At 42.3% G+C, this 25,113-nt stretch overlaps 1 protein-coding gene across 8 annotated transcripts in view; it reads right to left on the reverse strand.

Annotated features, from left to right (window-relative positions):
• Nucleotides 1–25,113, reverse strand: part of ZMIZ1 (zinc finger MIZ-type containing 1) — a 338,284-nt gene that overhangs the window by 143,163 nt on the left and 170,008 nt on the right. For all 8 annotated transcript variants that reach the window (XM_071438784.1, XM_071438786.1, XM_071438794.1 and 5 more), the window contains one exon: nucleotides 13,394–13,503. In XM_071438784.1, coding sequence (XP_071294885.1) covers nucleotides 13,394–13,453 — 60 coding nt within the window. In that variant the 5' untranslated portion in view covers nucleotides 13,454–13,503. The remainder of the gene's footprint in view (nucleotides 1–13,393; nucleotides 13,504–25,113) is intronic.

Here is a 25,113-nt window from a genome sequence, read left to right on the forward strand (position 1 = left end):
ACATGACAATGAACCAGATCTGGGTAAAACACATCTTGGTGTATCTATCTTCAAAGCTGCTAATGAAGGGCCACCTAACAGCACCATGCTTGCAAGCAATGATGTTTTCAGCAAGTGGAGAGGATTTGTATGAATAAAATCTGAAGCAAAAATGAACAAAGCCAATGAACTGAATGAAACAGTTATTTACCAGATTGCTTTCAGTATAATTTGCTTTTCAGAAGACTATTAGCAAAACATGACAATTTCTATAATTGAAAAAACTTCGAAGATTTTCAGTCTAATCATTTATAACACCTCTAATCTAATATTCTCTTAGCCTGAATAGAACAGAAATCACAGAAATACTTGATGCATGTGAGCATATCATTATTGTGGGGATCACCAGGTGATGCTCTGAAGAGAGAGTCTGAGTCTCAGAGTCATATTTGATCTTGGAAGGGATCTCTTGCTCTTTGTAGCTACTCAATTAACAGTCTGGTGTAGGGGAATAAAGAGAACAGCAGAAGACTTTGCTATCCATTTTACTATCTCCAAAGAAGAGTGAACTGTACCAGCAAAGTCCTTTTCTGAGGACTGCTGACACTTGAGCTGCATTCCAGGGAAGATGGGAACATCTACTGCTGCTCGTGATCACCTCTGGCTTAAAACACTCTATTTACCTGAAGAACAGACCACCTTTGTAAATTTGTGTGGACATACTGGCAGAGGATGCAGGTCCAGTAGGACCCAAGTTCACAGATTCCACTGCAACTGCGTGTGTGCCCACTGCATCGTTTACTGCTCTGTCATCAATGACAGTGTTGAGAGTTACATACAACAGCTGACATGTGGCAATTTTTGGTCCCAATGCTTCAAAATACAGCCACCCATTGAAATTGTTACTCCCTTGCAATCAAACAGTGATCGGAAAGTCTTGATATACAATAAAAACTCTGCAATGGGCACAAAAATATAAGCTTCATTCCACATATGAGTTAAATTCCCTTTTGAGTTAAAAAGGTATATATAATTAAGACCTTATTTAGAAGGATACTAAAGGAAATTGAGTACTCTCTGGGTTGGTGGGTGAAAAGTGGATGAAAACCACTTCCTGCCACCCAAGATTCAATATGATTTTGGAGACTGAACCCAATTACCCACATTAAAACATGGCAATGATGATGGCCTTATCCTCTCTAAATATAAACTTTTCTACACTTGTGCACCTTAGACAGAACAGTCTAGTAAGCAATGCAAGAATATCAGTCAAAATTAAGAACAATTACAGAGGTTTAATATTATCTCACATCAAGAAATGTGAACGTGATAGCAACGGTATGGAAAATGAATCATTTAAACATGAAATCCATATGTTCCTCTTTGCTGCTATAGAAAAAAAATGTTGAAGTTCAATTTACAAATGACATATCTAGTGGAGGGTTTTTTCACTCTTTTCTGTGGAATACATCAGACTGAACACAGAGACCTAATTTGCCACAATTTAACCTATTCAAAATGAGATGTCATGCAGTAAGTTTTTGAGCAGCAAACTGCTTAACTATGCTAAACAAGTTATTGCATTTATTTACGTGATGTCGCAGCAAATTATGAAGGCTGACTCAAGTTGTGTGTTTGTTTTGCCGAGTTACGTCTGCTCTGTGTCTCACTCCTTGATTTAATTGAACTGCTGAAGATAATATAACTTATCACACAGACATTATGCCATGTTGTAGATTCTAGGTTAATTAACAGTAGCCTACAGTCACTGAATTTCTCACATGGTTAGCCACTTGGACCCTGTCTACTGTCTAGCTTCACTAATCAACGAGTCTGGGAATTTTACATCAGCGACACAAAACACTGGCAACACAGGGAGCTTTTCAGTGCACAGAAAAAGAGAGCACAGAGAGATGTAGGTAGCCTTTTCTTTGCTCTGAAATTAACCCTTTCCTACACACCATGTGGCAAGGCTGTACGCTTAGCAAACGTTCTGGTCCATCAGCTGGGGAGAGTGAATCCAGGAGGCAGCTGTTCTCCTGCAGGACAGAAAGTCTGGGCTGCTGTTCCACAAGCACTGGGGGCTGCCAGCCCTAGAAGGCTCCTGCCCCCCTCTGCCTTCTCCTGCTTCTCCCCTGCACAGCACAGGAGGACACAGGCCTGCCTGCATGGTAAATTAGCCCCATTCTGCTCTAACCATCTGAGCTGCCCTGGCCCTCCAGGATAGCAGGCAGGGCAGGTCCTTGAACCTTAGCACTTGCAGGGGAGACAGCAGCAATGTGAGCCACTGCAGGGGAGGCCCTTCAGGAGCCCATGGGAATGGGCACATGTTACAGCATGACATTTTTCCACACCAACACTAGTCTGAAGCTGACCTAAATCCTAGGGCACATGTTGTTGGTGATGCTTAGTCTTATGACAGGTTGTCTCTGTGAGCTTCCTTGCCCAAACATGAACTTCCCAGCACTTTCAGTGCCTCAGACCACACTTGCTGTTCTGACTGTCATCTAACCTCCCAAATGCAGACTTTCAGTCACCACTCACAGTGAGATCCCCTATGTGACCACACAATCATTAGACCTGACTCAAAGAAAGTGGCAGCAAACAAAAGGTAGGGCTGGGAAGGTACCAGGACTCTGCTCTCAGCAGCAGCTTTGGATTAAACGCATGGTGGAACTTCTCCCAAAGGTGGAGCTGTATCATCAATGTAAGAGGATGACACAGTTAAGTTCACAGCATAAACACTTTTCCTGCCTCACAACACCCTCCTTTAAAAAAAAAATAACTGTACTTTCAATTATTTCAAGCCAGATAAATAGTTTGTTATTAATATTCCTCATTTTTCTACATAAACATAATGCATACAAAGAAAGGTTCCAAAAGGAAACACGGATTTTTAGTGTTCTGATATTGTACATATTTATTCTTGAGGTAATCCAGCTAAGTTTAGACAACAGGTTCATCTGTATGCTCTCAAAACTTTCCAAAAGGTCCAGAATTTCAAGGTACATAAAACCCAGCACAAAGCCTATCTCTTCCAAACTATGAGGCCAGATACTCTGCATGACATAAATTTTGTATACATTTGAAATGCCTGTGAAACTCTCAAGTTCACATGACCTGCTTGCTATTTTCAGTTGCAAGCATGCAGATTTTCAAGCCTTTCTTGACAACAATGGAAATGAAAATCTCATATGGTTGTAATTCTATTAATTGAATAACAAAACTGTAAATGCAGCTATCAAAACTGATATATAAAAGTAAGTATACTCAAAATTATAAATGCAGAACCTATAATTCCTTTGGAGCTAAAGTGATTGATAACGTGTGGTGAAGGAGCTGACCTGCTTCACTTGTGGTGATGGAGCTGACTCCATCAGTACTTTTCTAACTCTGGTGTTAGAAAAGAGTATGGTGTATCTCACTCTGACCCTTGAGCTGGGATTTGGTGGCCAGGTGCTTTGGCAGATTCTGCCAGGCAATTCAGACTATTTTTTGTCCATCTTAATGCTCATCCAGACATGTCTGCAGTCATGTGTAATGAAAATGCACTTATGTGCTGAAGAGGGGCAAATAGGGGAGTAGGGAAGAATGGGACCTGGAAGAGGAAGGGCAGAAAGAACAGGCAGAGGTTACATGCCCATCAACTGAAACAACTGGGAGCAGAACTACTGTGCTCCTGCTCGTGGGGCAAAGGGTGTTCAGCTCCCAAAGGACAACTAATCACCTCTCTTAGGACTGTAAATAGGATTCCTGGTCAGACAGCCTTGACAGAGCATAACCACAGGGAGACAGAGCTGGTCTCTCTGTTACTCAGTGCACAGGTACACTGCTACCAGACCTGAATTTGATGGCTCATTTAGCGCCATAAGACCTGCAAATCAGCAAGAGCCATTTGCTTTAATACATTCATGGAGCCTTTATTACTCCAAACCCTGAGCAAGCTCTGTGAATGAGCCCAACCCATGAGCCTGTCTCCCCTCCTATGCAAAGGTCTCTGCTTCAGATCCCCATCCACCACTGGCTGCCAGAAAGCTCAGGTATGGAAATACAGGACAACACTACCCAAGAACACACTTTAAATGTAAAAAATGACATGACCTGAAATAGGTGGTTTCTCCATCTTTATTTTTTTACTGTCAACAGTGATTATGCACACCTTGCCCTATCCACAAGCAGCCGTACTCAGTAAATTAAAAACTCATCTGCAATCAATATTCAAAACAAATGGTCTTTTTCATGAGGATAGAGGGGAGCACTGAGCTCTTCACTGTCTTTTGGGAGTGTGATTTTTGTTTATCTGGATATGGGTATAGATAGTTCAATTCTCTACAGTCCTTTTCAATATCAAAGACTGTTTTATTTAGCAAAAAATTAAAAGGCTCAAGCTGTGCACTTTGCATTCAGATAATCCCCCCTCCCAATTTTGTGTTTGTGAGATTGAGAGATCCCTAATTAATAGAATTATCTTGCACTTACATGGCTCATTCCATCGGAGGCTTTATAAATATTTTATTAGGCTCACATTTTGAGAGGCACTAGATATACTAATAGAGAGAGATTAAGACCATGTTAGCCATTCCTACTTATGAAAAAACCAAACAAACAGAGTCACCTTTGCCCCCTTTGTCCATTGCAGCTTCTTTTTCAAAACTAAACAAATAGTGAGCAATGACCAGCACCTCCGTCAGATGTTTTAACATCAAGAAAATACTGTGCAAGATCACATGCTAAACAAATGAGAAAAAGAAGAAATAAAAATATGAGCATCGCTGAACTGAAAAAATCCCAAGCTATTCAGTTATGAACTGTAAGGAAACAAAATCTATATTAATGCAGATTTTAATTGATGCTTCTCTCATACACTTTTAGTATAAAGTGTGTGTATAATTCAGTACTGATTGCAGAAAAGGTGAATGCCTGGTAATTGAGCAGCCCTGTTCTGCTGCCTGGATCTCCTGTGCCATGAGTTTTGTGAGGATGATTGCACATCTAGATGCATGTGCTGGAGCAAAGGAAAAATACTGCAACCTTGGCTTGTCCATTAGTTTTACAGAAGTGTAAGGAATGGATTTAACATCTGATCCTCAAGAACTATACATAGAAGCCAGAAGAGCTGAAACAAGAATCATTCCTTAACTCTGCTGATCAGAACTGCAACATTGTCTTTGTGACTGCACTGTATTTATGATATACTTCGATAAAACTTTATGTTAATTAAGGGAACATGCGGCAAATTAAACTCCTTTAGTCACAACCTACTGTTCCACCCACCCTCCCCTGCTCATGAGGAAACTGTGACTTGGGGGCCCCTAAAGGCTGTGATCAGATCTGACTGAAGATGGAAATGGGGCAGACTAATGGCAGTATGTCTTCATGTTCATCTCCTGATCGCTGGTGCAGGCTTTGCACCTTCCTTACCCCCAAGATACTGCTATGATGTCAGCTGAGAGCAGTGGAAACAGTATGGTTTACAAAGATTCCACATAATCAGAGGGGTCAGAAGTATTTTTCCTTAAGCACTCCCAAACTGATTTTATGGGATAAAAGTCAAAAGACAAAGGTACAACTGTTTGCTCTTTCTCCAAGGCCATGCTCAGTCATGCAAGGCTCCAGTCTCTCTTTAGATTTGTAATTACAGCTCAACAGAATTATGAAATCAGTTTGCCTAACCAGTTCACTTGCTCTTCTTGGCAAGTGAAACAACCCATTTTCCATTAGTATCTCCCTATTACACCATGCCAGCATGAGATGTCTCTGTGTGACTACAGCAACAATCCTCAGGCTTCTTCAGCCTTAGCAGGCATTCCACTTCACTCCAGCAGGCATTGCAAGGATACAGGAGTTTCTTCTCAAATGCCCTCGTGACTTTCAGTCAGTAGTTTCAGTCCTAAATATCTCAACATATCAAAGAGTTAATTTTCTCCAAGCAGTGCCCATAGTCTTTCTCTTAGAATACCACTGCACTATTAGAATAATGTTTCATGATTACAATAATAGTTACATAAATTGGTAATGGCTTTTATTGATAAAAATAGGCTTATTTGTTCTAGACTTGCTTACCTGCTGTAAGGTAAGAACATTGACTTTCATAATGTGTTTTAGCAGAAGATTAGGTGAAGGACTCAGCAAAGTGGGGTGTCTACATAAATACTTCTGTGCTGTAAACCATTTCACAACTTTAGGTATGTATCACCTCGTGAAAAGTTTGGGTCAGTGGTTTTCTTTCATGCAGTTCTTACCTTACCAAGGTGTTTCAAGGACATTAAAGAAGTATTACATCACCCCTTTACTGGAAAATTATTGTCAATAGTGCCTTCTTTAAAAAGAAGTAACACCACCTAAAAGTATAAAATGAGTTGATGGCAAGGGGGAAAAAAAGGCACCAATTCCTCTGATATATGTACTGAATTAAATTTTTAAAATTAATTAAAATAGATATATTTATTAGTTTTCTAAATTTCAGATTAATAAATTCACTGATTTTGAAAAATATCTACTAGTCTTCAGTATATCCTGTTGAACAGCAGCACATTTGTTGGACATACTTTGTTTTGCAATTAATTTTTTTTACTCATTTGAGTAATTTACTTACTTACAGAGCTTTTTATAGCACTTTTAATCAACTGATCTAATCTTTATTATTTTAATCTCTTAATCTATGCAGAGATAAAATCTCAAGGTGACTACTTAAAATGATGACTACACAAACTGCTACCACAGTGGAAGATGTAAAATTCTCATGACCTCTTCTCACAGGTCCTACCAGCCAGTAAGGCATTACTGAGATATTTGCAAATCAAAAGGAAAAATGCTTCCCCAGACAGTTTTTCAATTACAAAACTGCCCACAGCACCTGCTGTGTGACCTGCCCACGTACAATTTGTTACTGCACAGAGGAGTGAAGGAATGAAAGGAAAGAAGGAGTGAAAAGACACCAGTGAAAAGACTTTTCCTTCAGGAGATGATGGCAGAGGCCTGCACAGCTGAAGGGTCTTGTTATTAACAGCACTTTGGCCACTATGACTCATTTGAAAACACCTACTTTTACAAATGGTAAAAAACTTATGTGCAAACTCTAAGCCATAGCTCTATGGATTTGCTGTTGCACACAACAGGAGCAGCTCAAGTAGCAAGTACATACGTTGGAAGGAAGATCCAGAAACGGCAGGACACAAGTCAGAGATGTCACCATCTGTGTCACACTTTCACTGCAGAGCTTGACCCAGCTGCTGACAAAAAGGACTTCCTATGCTCATCTGACACCAAGGTGGCATCATGGACTCCACTTACAGATCGCTAGAATTTTCAAATATTCTTCCTTATTTATCCAAAAAATTTTAAACCACAGGCCAGATTAATTTGCTGCACAGGAAAGGATAAAACTATCCCAAATCCTACGGGTTCTGGAGGTTTTCTGACTGAGTTTAAAATGTGCATTTTCCATTTTGAAATGGAAATCCTAAGGATACTAACACAACTAATATTAAGAGTAATAACACCCCAGCCCTCAAGGACAGGTGCTGCAGTAAAGCAGCAGAACTGGGAATGGGCAAAGGGAAGCTGCACAATTTTACCAATCCACCTCACATGATGGGTTATATTCCACCCACTGGAACCCTGTCAGATAAACAAACCAGCCAAATACTGCAAACAAGAAGGTGCTCTCTTCCCCCTCCCCACCAGAAATGCTTTTAGCAAATTGCCTCTTTGCTCCTTCCCTTGCAGCTTCCTTACCAGGATGCAGGATCTAATGAGCAGGAATGTTGACTGACAAGTCTCTAAATGGACTAGAGGAGCCAGGAAAGCTGGTCTGCTGTCAGTTTTTCCTAAACATACTTTAGTCTAGCAGAGGAATATCCCAACAGACTGAGCACAAATACAGACAAAGAACTTGTGGCTATAGGCCTCAGAAAGATAGATACCCAAAAATGTAGCTACTAACACAACATTGACGGACCATTCAACCAACAAACTGTAACACTTGAGCCCCATCAAATGTCTTATTAAGGAAAAGGTCTTTTTCCCCTTTAGCCTTGTTATTTCACATTTAGCTGCTAAAACCCCTGTAACACTTATATAGAAAAAAAAAGTATATTCTACATAAATGCACTCTTCATAAGAATAGTTTTAATTTTCAAAGTTCTTCAAGAATGAAATTTTTATTAAACTACTATGGGCAGTTTTTTAAGCACAGGCAAATGAAAAAAAATGGGAAGCATTTTTCCTTTTATTAAAATCCTTTCAGCTGTAATTTCATACCAGTCCTTGGTAACCAGTCCAAAATACACGAAAAATGACACGTTTAGGACTGCTTAGCATTTACATGAGTTTGCAACAACAACACTGAAGAGCAGAAGAATTAGTTCAAACACTTCAGCGCTTAAAAACAGTTATGTAAACATACAAAGAAGTCTTTTTCCTCTGAATTGCAAGCTACCAAAAACCTAGCTGCTGAGTGATGAAAGAAATGGGCTTGCTTGTTTCCAATCTGAGCAAGAAAATATCAACACAAACACACAGCAATTACAACTTTTAGCATATCTCTCTGAATGGCTGGGTCGGCACTAAAAAGCATTGCTAGGCAGCAATTCAGCAAGCCTTCTGGAAGGAAAGAGGGGAGAAATGCTAATGGGTTTCTGGAAATCAGCTGTGTGACGTGTGTCTCCAATTGCGTGGTGATCCTGCACCATTTGATGATACAGCTCAGTGTGCCCTGATGTACCATGACACAAGCAGCAGAACCAGCCTTCTCTGTTCCCACCATGATCTAATACTGCTGACACCAGAGAGCCTGTTCACACTTCTCCTTAACCTGTTACTAACATTTCAGCACAGCTTTAGAACAAAGCCTAACAACTGTACTCAGCACAGTGGGAAGATATCACACACCCTTTCTCAAAGGGGCGGCTTCCTTGTAATTTCAATATAGAAAGGGTTTTTTTCATCTACTTCTTTGCAAGAATTTCAGAAGAAACATACAGAAACCTTACAAAACTGACTGACAGCAAACAGAGACACAAAAGGTAGAAGTCCCTAGATTCATAATAGCTCCAAGTTTTTCAAGTAGACCCATTAGAGTAAGAGTAGAGAGATGCTACCCAAACCACTGATTCCCCCTGGCATTTGCTTCTATCACCTAACAAATGCAATGGGCAGCATCTGGTTAAAGCCACACCTCTGGACTGCTCTGAAGAATGCTTTAAGAAACCCAGTCAATTCTTGACTGGGATTTTCTACGCAGCAGGAGGCAAGCTGGCTCCTTGAGAAGGCTGTGCCTAGGCAGCAAGGCAGCACTCAAATTCAGCTCCATGCCTGCCTGAACCAGCTCCTGCTGCCCCACACCTTCATGGACATTGTGCCAGAGCCACCTGAGCCATGAGCAGAAAAACAGAGTATTACTGCAGCCTCAAATATGGCAGGGAATTCTCAGGGGCCATCAGACCTTTGCTCTGCACAAAAGTAATTTTGTGGTTTTGTTTGTATGGACAAAGACTTTAAGAAAAAAGCCTGAACATCCAGCTTCCTCCAGCGTACCCTGAAGAGTCTCCTGTGTCATGACAAACTAATTGCACGTATTAAGGAAAGCCTGTTACTTTGGCTTTTTCCACTGTACATCAAAAAAGCTATGTTTGATTTTAAAGCACACACACTTACAAATACTAAGGGAATCAGCTACAAAGAGACCACACAAGCTGTTCCAGCCTTCCACAGAAGTCTGGGTTTTTTTAAGCATAAATACACAGCCACCTCTTCAGTTTGCCCTTTCATCTATTCTGAAACACTTCTTAACACACACTTCATTTCCTAACTAGCTGATCATGTACAAGTTTTGGGTTTGTAGCTTTAAAGCACTAAAAAAGATGAAGGTAAAACACAACCTTGATCCTGGAACAGAAGTCAGCAAGGATATTGTGGGTGTCTCACAAGTCACAGAGCTGGGAAGAAAGAAGCCTGTCCTGACCCTGTGCTGAAACCTGATCTAGTTAAAGAGGCACATGGATTACCATTTATAGCATTTCTCAGGGGCTGGAGTGAGGGGCAAGGAGGGCTGCAGACAGCTCTCAGTCTGGCTGCAGGAGCCACTGGCTGCCAGCAGAGTTATAAAACTTGCAGATGCTGGGCGCCAAGGAAGGGTGGCTTTCCTCCCCCTGCTGCAGTGCACCTTCCACACCACTGCTGTGTTAACCACCCCAAAAGCACATGTGTGCTCAGGGGAACAGCAGCACTGTTTGTTCACAGTCTGGGAACAGGGAAAGACCAGAAGAAAAGGCAGACACACTTTTGTCTGCCCCTGCAGTTAATCCCCAGAATAGGTGAAGATAATTTTTATAGCCATGCAAGGTAGTGCTTTGCTCCCAAACTCAACATGCACAGGGCAGTGTGCGGTCCAGCTCTCAATGGGTGAACTGGAAATGACTCTTTCTAGTATTAGCCAGCTAATGGCCTGTCTCAAAGAATTAGGTAATGTCCTCAAGATGGAAATTTATGACCCTGTGACAGAGAGTTGAGTGTCTTCCAAAAAGAGACAGAAACTAACTGCCTTTCTCCACTACAGCAAAGATAAGAGCACAAGATTCAGGAACTATGAAAAAGCAAACAGCAGTTTTGATGCTACTTTCATCAACAAAACAAATTCTAAAAAAAAAAAAAAACAGTCATTCCTCTCCAACAAAACTACAAGTAGTGCCACTCGCACAAAAAAAAAGCTTTCTGAGACATATTTTCATTGTTCAGCCACTGTCTTAATTAACTACAGTCTGTCACGAGTTGAAAACAAAAGTTTTCTCCCTCTCTTTTTTTGAGCATAAACAGAAGGGGGGAACCATGAATTCACAAGCATTCCCAAGCAGGATAGCTCCTTTACAGGCATCCTTTGACCTCTGACACAAGCATGCTCCTGGTCTACCAGAAAACCCCAAGCTTTCTTCCAGGATCAAAGAAAACAGAGAGTGCTACACAAATTATGGGCAGCCTAACCTTCCTCCCTTCCCCCTGGCCTTCATCACTGAAGAAATATCCAAGCTGCATATGCAAAACAGCACTACGTATAAATGAAGTTAGTGGTTTAACTGACAGAGTACCCATTACATAGGCAAAATTATCTCTTTAAAACTTTAAGAAGTGTAATTTGATATTCTCTTATCTAATTAAAATAATATAAATTATGTACAGAAACTGACAGCTCTAGAAAAAGGAGCTGAGCAGCATCCTCCATTTGTCTCCACTTGATGTAAAGGTCTGTTCTTACAGCTAGAAGGTTAAATTGTTCTGCAATTTAACCTTCATTCTTCATCCTATGGGCTAGGATGGCCAAAAAGGACACCAATTTGTACCAGTCAAGGGGATGGTTTTTTTGAACCAGATAGTTGTTCATAAGAAACTGGGATGAAATCCTCAAATTCATATTTTCCTCAGGCCTCTGAAGGGCCATTAGATGCATTAACTTTCACTGCAGAGTGATGAAAGAGAGACACCACAGAGTGAGGATGGATTACCACCAGCAATTCTGCAGGAAAAGATTCCTATTTCTGCTCCTTGACCTATGAACTAGCTTTGTTTGATTCATTCTGAAACTCTCTCTTATAAAGGAAATTTGGAGAGAAAAATCATTATCATCTGGTTTAGGTGTGAACTGTAATCTTTTTCTGTGTCACCCAAAGCATCTCCTGTAAACCCCACATTTCCTGCATTACAACACATTCTAGAAAATGTAAACTTCCACTAATATCTAGGAAAAGCTATAATAATATTATGATGGAAGATTGATGAAACTGAGAAGATAAACATATTCTTATAGAATCAAAGAATATATCAAATTGTAATCGACTTCTAAGCAATAATAAGGCCAACTTTCTGCTCCTTAGAGGACTACCTAAAATTAAATCATGTGACTAAGGGCATCATCTGGATGTTCCTTGAACTCTGACAGGCTTGGTGCTGTGACCACCTCCATAGGTAGCCTGTTCCAGTGAGTGACCATCCTCTCAGTGAAGAGCCTTTTCCTAATGCCCAGGCTGAACTTCCCCTGACACAGTGTCACTGCATTTTCCTGTGTCCTATTGCTGCTCACCACAGAGACATCAGCACTTCTCCTTGCTTACTTCTCTTGAGGAAGTTGTCCTTAAAGAAATAAATTTAAAAATCCAGAGCTACTCATCCAGTACCACCCCCACACTTATCTTTTATCAGTTCCTTTGATTTAGGGTGCTTGTGTCTACAACACAAATCTATGAACAGAGAAATGCTGTGCTGCTTCAAGAAGCAATATGCATATGTCCTAGGGCACAAGTAGGCAGGCAGGTTTTTAACTTAGCTAACACAAATAAAAAACTAAAGCAGCAGGACTCTGCTGTGACCTGATCTGACAAACAAACTTCCCATACAACAGTGAAAAATTATTTGGGAACACTATTTCATGGAATAACAAGTTCCTGCTTTTCCAGTGTAATTCAGAAAATTTCAACCAGTCTGAAGAGATGAACTCTGGAGTTCATCTCCTGGATCCAGATGGGATCTTGAAAAATATCTGTGTGCAACTTGCATTTTTTTTATGCACCTGTTTGCTGCATGCATGCATGGATTTAGAGATAAATACAGGAAATATTAACATGACAAACCATTCTCTTGCTCACCTCCTCTAAAAGGACCATTGCTATGAAAACTCTGTTAGGATTGTTGCATGTGCATAAGAACATACATGAGAGGAGAATACACACTGCCTGCAACCCTAGAGAGAAAAGTTCACTGAGAAGGGTAAAACAGGGAAAGACAGTCTCTGCCTCCTTGCCATTGCTCAGTTAAAAAATCATTTGCAAGCACAGTTACAGTGGGGAAATCTGTAAATGAGACATAATTCACTGAAAGGCAGTGGCATGTGAAGAGCCCTTCATCTTCACAAACAGATGCTTCTGAAAATTTTACCTCGCAATCAGAAGTTTTTGCAATCTTCATGCAAACTGATTAAGCAGCACTGTGAGCACTTGGAGGCAGGCCAACCATCCAAGTTCTGAGTCTCCAGGCAGTGCAGGTCTCAGGTCAGCTACTGGATTAAAATCAAAACTGGCCCATTGGAATTGTGGATTACTGTACTCAGAGCACTGGAATGACAGCTGCCCACTGTGACCCTCCAGGGCTGAGCTGGCAGGACAAGCACCACTCTGCTTCCAGCTGAGACAGATTTGTTGCATCTCCAGGCTAAAGAGTTCTTAGAAAGGTGTACAGGAAAGTTTGGCTTTTGAGGTTAATACAGCAGCTCTCACAGCAGATACTCTCTTCAATGAGCTTAGTGTGTCCCATTGCTTCCCTCTGAAGGGCAAGGACACTCGTTAAGCAACAGGACACTGTAATATGCAACACCTGGCACACCACACCCAGCCCTCACTCAGCAGCAATGACCTCCACCTTCACTCACCTGTTTTATGCACTGCAGCCGGTCATTGGTCTGCTGTATGTGCCTGTCCATAGAATTCATTTTGATTGTCTCCACTTTCTTCTACCTGAAAGCCATTAAAATCCCTCGATCTGGAAGACAAAAAGGACAATAAAGATCACTGAACATGGTCCATACGCTTCCACCACCTGAACAATTCAACAGAGCTGCTTGCAAGACATCCCTGAGCACACTGTGAGATAAAATAATAATAATCCCAGTAACAATGACAGCCTGGCTTTTGCAAGGACAAGGGCATGGGGATTCTTCCTAATCTTCCTCTAAGAGAAAATACCTCCCATAAATATTAAATAAATCAGATACAGCAGAGTATTACATGGCCAAAAATAGTATAAAATGTGTGTCCTGAAGAATCTGGATTTCTGGACTGAAAATAAAAGCAACAGGTACATTTTGGACCCTCCTCCAACTAGCAAATCTATTTAATGAGCCCTTGAAATGGCAAAGATGACGGGACAGGAAGGACTGGGATCCACAACACAGCCCAGACTTGAAGAATGACAAATGTCCAGATGTACAACCTAGAATAAATCTATGGAATAGGCCTAATCTTCAGAGCAAAGGGATGCACAGTTCCTGCCTTCTAGAAAAATTGTGTTCATTCAAGTATCTACAGCTGAACAAACTACTTGTTGCTTCTGGAAAAACACGGCCTGTGGTCTTTAGGTCCATCTCTTAACAATGAGCGTGATTTAAGGCACATTAAACCTTCCTCTAACATTAAAGAAAACTTAGAAAATAAAAATTAAGTCTCAGGCTAGTATTTGGAGTTCACGAACAATGAGTGGGCACAGAAGTATATACCCAAATGCCACCACCAAACTATTTACAACAAACTTTATAGTAGCACAAGCAAGGTCCCAGTCTTGCACAGAAACCTCTGCCTCATGAACCTCTTCAGTGGCACTGAGTGGTTTGTTATTTGGAGCACTGTTCATGACAAAACTGTTTTCCGCTCCCTCCACACACATAAGAGAGAGCAAATTTTTCAGATACTTGTCTGGTTAGAGAAGCTGACTGTTCACCACTTCTGGTGCACAACTCAACATCTCTTCAGTTAAACAATTCCAGCACTGTCCATACTCAGCCCCCTTGAGAGGAAGATTGTTCCCTGTGGTGGAAACCTTGATTGCACAGCTCTCACAATGAGACAGACCCCAGACCACAGATCTGCAGGCATCCCTCACACCCAAACCACCAGAGATTTCTGTACCTAGCTGATAATGTTCTTTGATGGCTCCTGCTGGATTAGACTCAGGGGAAGAAATCTTTCCTGCTAGACAACTAAATGAGGTCTTAGAACAGCAGCTCAAGCTCCCCACCTCCAAGCTCTAGACACAAGAGGGCTCAATAAAGCATTCCTGTCAATAAATTATAATACTTATGGAACAGAAGAGCCAAGTATGCAAGTATTATCTTCTGATTATGCCACTGCCTTCTCAATAGCAAGTGCCATCCAAAGGTCCTCTAGCAAATGGAAATTGATGTACTTTATTAAAAGCCAGTTACACAGTCTTATCTGCCTGTAGGACCCCCAAACAGACCTCAGCAGTCATCAAGTTTAATCTCTCAGTGGACAGCAGAGGTATTTATCAAGAGATAAGCTAGCCTAGACATGACAGTACTTCACCAGTGATCCATCTTACAAGCCAGGACACATTATCTGCATTTTAATTGAACATCAGCACAGATGGAGAAGGGCACACTGAAAACAAATACATATAGCACATAGACGTTCGTTGAAAAATTTGAAGACAGGCAAACTGAGGCACCTTTTTTTTTTTTTCAAGAAAGTCATGACATTTTTGAATTAGACAATTTCATGTGTACACATATAATGCCACTCCAGTTCACTGCCTTACAGTTAACCATAAACAAAATCAGAGGTTGCTATCATGGTATCAGCTACCTGAGCCACAGCTTACTGTAGTATACTTGTCCAAATTGCCATTTCTCCCACATGGCAATGGGGCTTCTTCTCAAAGCCCAACGAGGCCCTTGGAGGCAGGACTGGGAGTGCAATCCCCTACTCTCCTACAGAGGCAGGGAACACAAATTCTGTAATAATCTGATCAATGTCAGTCACCAAAATAGTTCTGGTTTAAAAATCCAATGGCTCTCATAGAAAAGTACTGTAACTCTCACCATTCCCCTAGTGGGCTAGAAAAAATTTCACTTCCATGCTCAATTCCACTTGTTCTCATGACATGAGCTCTGTGGCTGAGCCTTTGCCCTTCCAGGCTCCCTCTGCCTCTTCTCCCTCCCAGCAGAGAGGGACGATCATCCACCAGCCCTTCCAGCTGACAGTGTGCTACTTTCACAGCCCAATCTCATTTATTCTCTCCTGGTCAAGAGAAGGCCCTCAGCCCACTAACTCCCCTGCACAGCAAACATTTGTGGCATGAACCAAACAGCCAGAATTGTACACATGGAGCCCCATCACACACAATGACACAAGGCTTTGTATTTGAAATGCCCTGCCTCACCGCTGCAAGACTCATCTTTATCTTGCTCTCAGACACATCATAAGAGCATCAAATAGAGTAATTTTTTTCAGTGAGCATACTGGCTCTAAGTAATTTCTGCTATAAAAAATGCAGAGCTTATTAGTGGGAAACCATTATTATCTGGAAATTACTCTTTCATGGGCCTCAGCAAGAATTAAAAGATTAAACATGGGAAGTGAAAATTATCATAGAGATCAGAAATTTCACCACAGCAGAATAAGCATTTTGACACCAGACCATTTTGGCTGGAAGAAAAATAACAGCAGAATTAAATTTCCAGTAACTATACCTACTACATGGGTATTGCTGTACTCTGGCCTCGTTCCCCACATCCACGTCCTGAAATTTAAAAAAACACCTTTTCTGTCTATCTCATCCTACTTTAAAAGTAGCAGCAAGATCACCTTAGTCGAAAATAACAGTACTTAAGATACAGAAAGGCCGTCAGGGCTGAATAAGAACAGACTTCTATTCGGTTAAGTGCTGTGCACTCATCAGGTCACAAATGAAAACGACTTTGCAGGGTCCCTGGCTGGCCTGCGGTGTCCCTGCATTAGACAGCACGCTGAGATCCGGGCCTGCGAGCAGCTCAAGAGGCAGCAGGGGATGTTGCTGATCAGGATTAAGGGTACTGGCAGAGGAGGATAGAGAAGGGAATTTTTCCCGGTGCTTTGTAACAAATCCCCTCTGTTTGGTGCACACATTCGCCAGAAAGGTTGTACACTACTGCTTTACATGCTAACCCCATCCAAAAGGATAAACAAAAAAAGAAGTGTTCCCAGCACCTTCTGGTAATTCAACAATTAAAAGCCCCATTCTTCTTTCTTTTCTGAGGCAAAGACCCAGTCTCCCTCTCTTAAAAAAAAAAAAAGGTGAATTATTCTTCATTTTTCCCTCCCTCTAGCACTGAGAGTTTATAGCCCTAGGCAGTAATTAAAGAGGCCTCATCTACATATTTATGATGTCTCAAAAATGGAGAATGCGTTTTTTTAAAGGAACAGATGTATCGACCTGTTAGCCTTTTTTTTTAACCCTAAACATACTGAATCTTTTAAACCATTACTACAAAACCCTCTTCCACAATGAAAAGCAAATGAAATTTTGGACTGGGTTCATGAAAGAGAATTTCACGAGATTCTACTACACTCTGTATTGGGTGACCGTTCAGGTTACTAGATTGCAATTATTATATCAGAAATGGAACTTCCAAGCAACACAATTAAGAAAACAATTTCATAAAACATGGTCCCCACCAGTTCCTAAGGCAGCCTGAACAGCGTCCTAGAGAGGGGGGAAAAAATTAAGCCAAACATTTCACCACTTGTTCAAACATGTCTAAAACCCTTCAGCATTTGGAAAGTTAGTGTGGATTCTGCTCTGGGCTGAGCTCTCCTCATGAACTGCCATCCACAGCGAGAACTCTGCCCCCGTGGGGCCAATGGACCAGGGAAATCTGCTCCCCTGCGGCCAAGGGAGACCTGAGCCATCACTGGAACAGGCCCAGCCTTCTCCCTGAGTCTAGAGAGACTTCACATGGTGCCTTCTGCTCTTGTTCCCCCAGGCTGCCCACCCTCACTGTTGGGGAGACATGGAGCTGGTGCGGTGCTCACTGGAACATCAGCTGCTGCCCAGCCCCAAGCACTGCCACCCACCCCCTGCCCCAGCAACAGGGCACCATTCCTCCAGAAACCAAGCTTTTAGCAAATCATCTTTCCACCAGAAATCCATTCTAGGGGCAGAGGGGGAAAGGCAGCCCTTCCCAGGCAGCAGGGGAGGCTGCTGTGAGCGGCACTCAAGGCCAGCTCACACCAGGTCTCCATTTCCACGGGGGACCAGCCACCCTGAGGGGGCTGCACCAGACAAGACCTAATCTGGAGGCACTTTGGACCAAGGCAAGAAGGCCATAAATTAAAAGACACAGGAAACACCTTTATCGGTTAAGAAATTTTAACAGTAGGTGAGAAGGGAAAATGAAGATCAGTTCCTTAAGCAAGGATTCAGCACAGCAGCTCTAACCATCCCTGCCCCCTGCCGCCACAGCACACAAGTTGGTTAATGCTGTTTATTCAATCAGCTAAAAACTAATAATTTCCTTCAAGTCTCCGGCATGCTGAGGGTCCTACGAGAGGGCAGGCAATCTGTATCTACCAAGTGACTTCGATGAAGCAACAAACCAGGCGGGAGCGAGGGCGGCAGCGGCTGCGGCGGAGCGGGGCCGGGGCCGGGCGAGGGCAGGTACCGCCGCGACCCGCCAGGGGGCGCCGCCGGGCCGCGCCACAGCCCGCCGCGGGGACCGGGACAGACCGGGGGGGGACAGGGACAGACCGGGGGGGGACAGGGACAGACCGGGGGAGGACGGATAGGGAGAGCCCGAGGGGGACCAGGAGGAACCAGGACAGCCGGGGGGGACCAAGGACAGCCCGGGGGGGACCAAGGGGAAACCGGGATAGCCCGCGGGGGGACGGGGGCTCGGGGCAGTGGTCCTGCGGAGGACACGAGGCGGAACAGTCGCGTTCCGTCGCCTGAAGCACGGACCCCCGATGAGCCGGGTCAGAACTAGCGCCGCAGCTCCCGGGAGCCTGTCACCTCTAGGGATGGATCAAATAATCATTATTTCTCATAGCGTCCTGCCCTGGTGGTAAAATTTGTCGGTCCGGAGACAAAAAACCATCTAGTTCCACTTGACATTTTCCTTGCCATTAAACATATTGTAAGAAGTTGTTTCTTGTACTATCAGAACGCACCTCCGCGTGTACACCCAGGTTTAACGCTGCTAATTGCGTGTAATTGCATGGATTCCCCGCCCCAGCCGGTGCCCGCCCGCGGCACAGCCCAGCCCCGAGGCGCAGCCCCGACAGCCCGCACAGCGCGGGCACAATGCAGATCCGCACGTCTGCACCCAGGCACATGGCTCACACAGCATTCAAAGGGCTCCCAGCCCGCTTTTCAGTACGAGAATTTTCAAAGATGCTTTCAAAGATCATCTGCTGGAAAAAGTTTAATATCTATCCATGAGAACTAATTTATTTCTTCTACTAGATATGGTACAAAAAGTATAAAATGTCAGGTGAAAAGCTGTTTTCATCATTAAACACTTGAAAAAGGAAGTTGTTTTAATAAAGCTTTATTTACCATAAGCTGTTAAATAGCTACTGCTGTTGGCTTTGAGCTATTAAAAAGGGCCAGATGTGAGACAAAGCAGCGTTTGTTATGCTGGGTGAGGAGAATAGATATTTGTGCTGTGCTGCTTTCCATTGTTGCTCTACAAATGTGCAGTAATCCCCAGAAGACTTTCTATCATCTTTGACTGCGAGAGCAGGAAAGCGAGTGTGTATGCGCACACAGCGCCCGGCAGGCACAGCTTCAGGGAGGTGGGAGCAGGTTTTTGTAATTTATGGTGGCTTGAGCTGCAAGGGCTGGCAATTTTGTCGGGTTTAAGGAAGCTGTTTCCGCAGCCGTGTGCTTGGGAACGTTTTTATACACAGAGCCCATTATATGCAGGCACCAACAGCCAGCCGGATACACACAAAAGCAAACCCACACATGCTTTTGAAAAAAAGACAGCATGACAGCTTGCATAAGCAAGCCTGCCCGACTCCTCGGGGAGGAGGAGCGGCGGTGTGCACAAGTTGTTCAATCATGGAGCACATCTGCACCCTGATTACAAAAGCAAAGGTGGTCGGGCTAGCTGGAAGCACACACACAGCACTGGGATATGACCTATACTAATCCTCACACACTGTGTAAGAGAGAGCTAAGGAGAGAGCTCCCTTGAGCCTGGGCAAGCTGGTCACCAGCCAGCACTAACCATTAAGCACATGAACTGCCTTCTGCACCGGCAGCCCTCACCTCCAGCCTGCTGGCTGAAATGAGTGGTTTCCTCAGACCCAGAGCAGCATCTGCAGATCACAGGTAATTGCCCTGCTGCAAGCTTGTATTATAAGGTTGGTTTCCCTGCATTCCATTCAGCTCCTAGTGTCATCAGCTCTGTCAGCTTGTTATCTTTAGGGAGAGCAAGGAGGTAAAAGGACACTGCAGTTTAAAACAGCAAGAGATAACGACACAAAATTAAAGGCAAAAGTGTGTAGAAGTGCGCTACTGGGGAGCCAGGGCTGAGAGCCCTGCTATAGTGCTCTCAGAGGCTTTGCACACTCCAATATAGACAGATCTGCTAGAACAAACATTGACAGTTCACAGCAGAACCCACTGATCCAGAGGTTTACTATATGTACTGTAGCTTGCAGGTAAGAAATACTAATCCTCATTGGGACAGCTACAAGCAAATGAGCCATCTCTAAAACCTTGCTAGGCTGTGCTCAAATGATTTCATAACCAGTGTCCCTGATCACTCACACAACAATGATGTAAAACATCTCTCCCTGATAAATTGCCAGTCTACAAACTGAAGCAGAATCAAGCACCTCTTCCCACCTTCTGGGCTCAGTGGGAGGATTGCAGAAGTCAGATGAGAATAAGAACAGAAAAAGGTTTGCATTCTGGCATGCCATGCTTGCTTATTTACCTAATGAAAGCTTGGTTCTTTCAGAGGTTCTGTGGTAAGATGCCAAGTATTTGCTGAGAATTCATCGTGTCTGCCTACCAAATCCTGCAAACAGGCTTGTAGCATCGCTAACATCACCTGGCTTTACACCTTCTGGGGGCTGAGTCTAGAGAGCTGCAACAAGGAACATCTATGAACTGCAAACTTTTTCCTGCTTTTGCTAGACATTTATCAGCTACTAAAGGAAACCAGCTGGTTTGGACATGGGCACCTAAGTTATTTGCTTAAAACCTGAGAGATGAGCTACAGAAGACAACCTAATATAAATATTTTCTAAAGGTCTAGAGGAAACAGTAATGACCTAACGAAACTGTCAAAGACAGTCTCAGAAGGAGGAGAAAAGGACAGAGGAGAGATGGCACTAGCAGCAAATATTTTTAACAATTACCTGTCAAAAATTGAAGATGTTACTCTGTGTTTGCTATGCTCTGATAACAACTCTTGCAGCAGATAGCCTGCTATGTAACAAAGAGAGGTCAAAATCTCCTGGGTCAACCCAAAGAAATGCTCCTAGCAAGAACTACCTCAAGCCCACTGTGAATCAGAAGTGAGAAGGATTTGCATTCTGACACTGAAGGCCCTCTTACTTATCAGATGAAACCAGGCATGTTTTGGAAGTTGAACTGTAGCATTTGAAGGAAATTGCTGATTTCTTCTCATGATACTGCACTATCACAACTTCTATTCCTCATTACTGAGTAGCAACACAAAGAATATAACAATCCCCTATCCCCAAACTATACTGCACCAAGTAAAGGAATGAGGATAGATTTGGACTCTTTTTTTTTCCCACAAAGTTTAGCAACATAAAGAAGACAAATAGTCAAAGTAGATGGTAATTTCTCCTTATTGACTATAAATTAAGATCTATTAATCTTTTCTTTCATTTTAGAGATAAGGAAGTCTTCCTAAAACCAATGATTTCTCATAAGCCACCAGGGAAAGCATCACTGCTTTGCAGAAGACCACTCAGGGAGAGGGAAGAAATGGAGAAAAAACATTAGTTCAATCAGCCAAGTCTCTGGAGAACAGAGCAACTGAATAGCTGCTTTGAGACACATACTACAACAATTTTGACATCAGCCATTATTCTGGTCTGTTCTGATGAAATTTAAATATTTACCAAGCTCCCCAGAATAGAAGCAATATAAATTTCAGGAGGACCAGCAAAACCTGTAAAAACTAAACATACCTGAAAAAGTGAACTAGATGTTGGATGGCTGTGAACTTTTATAACTGGAGAAACAGAGCAGTTGCTGGCAGCCAAATTATATTGCCTGCACTGGGCTTCTCACAAACTTTCCACTTGCTTTGAGTTATGACAATTTACTACTAGAGGGTTACGTTCATTTAAGTAACTTAAACTAGAAATATTGGGCATCTAGACAAAACAAAACTACAGTTTTGGTAATGTCTATAATCTTTTTTATCATCTTCATTGTTAGGCAGCTGACTGGATAGCCATCTATATGAATACTCGTGGACCTGCAGAATACACAACAAAGCCTGCTGGAGAATATACATTAAAAACCAAAGGATTTGGTTTTACTGAATTGTCAATACAACTGGATAAACATTCAGCATTTCAAGTCACCACCAAATCCTAAATTTTAAGAAACTGTAGTGAGAGTCTGGGTAAAATGAGCCAGGATTGGACAAGCAAATCAAATGACTGTGTATCCCTCATGGAAAACTCTTCTGTACATACATAATCAAACATTGTGTGAACACAATATCCTGGAAGGCTTGAAATGTGACTGCTGTTTATGTTAGTCTCAAAAGCTAGTATTCAAGGACCTGAAACACACCCAAAGGGACAGATGCATTACTACTGAAACTTTATCATAAAGCCCAGAAATACTTTGGACACCCTAGAATTGATTTTGAACACAACGTATTTTAAAACTAGTTCCAAGTGCAATGCTTTCAATTCCAATGAAGTCAAATCTGCACATATCCCTGCTACTTACCTATCTGTAGTGTAGTCATTGCTATTCATGCTTTCCAAGTGCCCAGAATTCCAGTAAGGTAGAAATTCTTCCAGACACCTAGATTACAAAATACTGCAGGAGCTTTACACAACAAAGCCTGCTGCCCTCAAGAAAGATTTTAACTGAAACATCCATGATCCTCTGCCCCATTTGTTTTCTCACCACCTGATCAACGGAGAGGAACCTTTTATCTAGAAACTGGCCTCTAATAATTACCAGTGTCCCACACCTCCTTTAGAGGCAAATAAAGAGAACTTTACACTTACCATGAGATAAGTTTCCTTTTATCAAGAATCTTAACAATTTAGTTTTCAAAGGTTTATGAATTCCATGGTTGAAGATCTGTCATGTGCTCAGTTCACTATGAAACCTCTTGGGATAATCAGGAACAGATTTCAGTAGAAATTCTTCTGAGAGCACAGATCTCTTAGTTGTACCTCCACTAGGTCTCTCACCCTCAGGTGATAGCACAACCAAAGCTGAAATGGCATTTGGCAGAGCACAACACAGATCTCCAGCAGGTTTTTGAAAATCCTCTCATGTATTTGAAAGCAGCAACTATAAAAATGCTAAACCTGGCCAGAACAAAAGCTACCTTGGCCAGAACAAAAGCTACCTCAACTGCAAAGACTAGGAACCAATGTGGTATCTCCTGTTAAGAAGAGCAGAGCCCAGTTCCCACCATCCCCACTGCTGTTTCGACTGGAACAGACCAGGAGCGAGCCTGACAACTTATGAATGACAACTGTCTCACAAACTGAAGCAGGCAGACTTCCCATTTTTATCACAGACAATGTAAACAGGAACACTATTGCTAATGAATTATTTATAGTGTGGTCCATAAATTAAGACACTTAGACTGCCTTGCATTTTTCATACCACCATCATTACTACAAAGTATATGCCCAGAAGCTCTTTCCCATAACTGCAGGGCAAAGCCAGCTCTGTGAACAGAGACCTGAGCTCTTCTCCACCCCAAAGGCTTCACTTCTTCAGCTTCTCTGACTTTCCAATTACACCCAGTGCTGCTCTGGGTAGATGCCATCTCCACCAAACACACACAGTGCCTAACACGAATCACAGTTCAGGCTAGGGCTACCACAAGCTAGTGTAATATGAGCAATGAAGTGATGGTGTAAAATCATTAATTTTTTATTACTTGAAGTTAAGGATAAAACATCTGATGATACCCTTCCTGCAATTTCAAGACAAAATTTCCAGCATTCAGCCAGACTTCCAAATACAGAATTAGCTTGATAAACTTCAACTATACATCCAGGTGACAGCTGGATAAAAGCAGTTAAAGTCCAGACGGTATTTTCTTCTAGTCGTATCCTTCCTTTCTTATATTTTTTTTGTTTAAATGGTTATTATAGCACAGTGGAACAGACCTCAAAAAGCTGCACACTTTTCTTCTTTGCTCCCAACAGCAACACTACAGACTCCAGAGGTCAGCTTTAGAGCCTTCAAGTTTTTCTGAAGCCCTGCTGATTAGACATACTCTGGAGTGGCTTTCATTGTGATCAAATGTGATGTGCTGGTGACACGCATACAAAGCTGGCAGAGCAGCCACACTGCAAAGCCTTCAGCAGGCAGGAGTCAGTGAAACAACTCTTGGAAACAACACTTGGCTCCCCTGAAAAGGAAACAAGTATCCCCTCTAAAAAGGTTCTGATGAACTCAAGGAGAGACATGTTATTGTGACAATATCAAGCCTTACAAAGAGTAAAACCCTATCCTACCTCTCCTTGTCCTTTGCTCTTGATTTTTGTGATCCTTGGTTACATCTTGGCACCTTTTTTTCTTTTCCCCAGAATAACTGAGGTGCATGATATCTGAAATTTGGAGGGATTTATCTTGAAAGATGGTTCATTGCTTAAAAAGCCTAGCTCCCCAATATGCCATATTACAGGATTAAAAAGGTCATGCTTATGACCATGCTTATTGCATGACTGATCCAAGCAGGGATATAAAAAGAAAGGACAGGTTGGCATGAAACAAGTCATGCTCCAGGAGCAGTCCATTTGCTCCTGTCCCATTTGAGACAAGGGAAGCAATTCAAACAATTCTTCCTTTCCAATCAAAAAGCCATGTCACAAACTTGAACTACTTCAGATTAAGGACTTCTTTGATCCATACATTCCTACCTTTCCCATAGGTCAGATGGGACCTGAGCACCACTATGCCTTGTACTACATTTAGACATTCATCAGTCCTGAATAAGGAAATTTCTAGTCTCTTACCCTTCTATGCTGTCTACCAGCTGGTTAAGACCTAGGCACTTGCAGCTTTTCCTCCTAAGGTGAAGGTGATATTCAAAATGGCAGACAGTAAACAACTAAACAATGCAGAGCCCTTTCTTTTGTCTATACACTTCTCAGCTTCTACTTTCACAGTTTCAACTGTACGAAGCATAAGAAGCAAGAAAACACTGGCATAAACACTGTCTTCCTCCAACAGCAGACTTCTGGGCTTTTGGCAAACAGCAAAGCAGCAACAATTAAACAAGTCCTTAAGTCAGAAATGTGTGCAGGAAATAATGACTTTAAAAGAAAAGCCTAACAGAACAAAATTCACCAACCTTTTTACAGGTTGGCACAAATACTGGAGAGGTACAGGCTA

The sequence above is a fragment of the Agelaius tricolor genome, unplaced genomic scaffold (assembly GCF_023055355.1).
Source record: "Agelaius tricolor isolate 1412-34295 unplaced genomic scaffold, bAgeTri1.0.p SCAF_13, whole genome shotgun sequence".
Taxonomy (NCBI): domain Eukaryota; kingdom Metazoa; phylum Chordata; class Aves; order Passeriformes; family Icteridae; genus Agelaius; species Agelaius tricolor.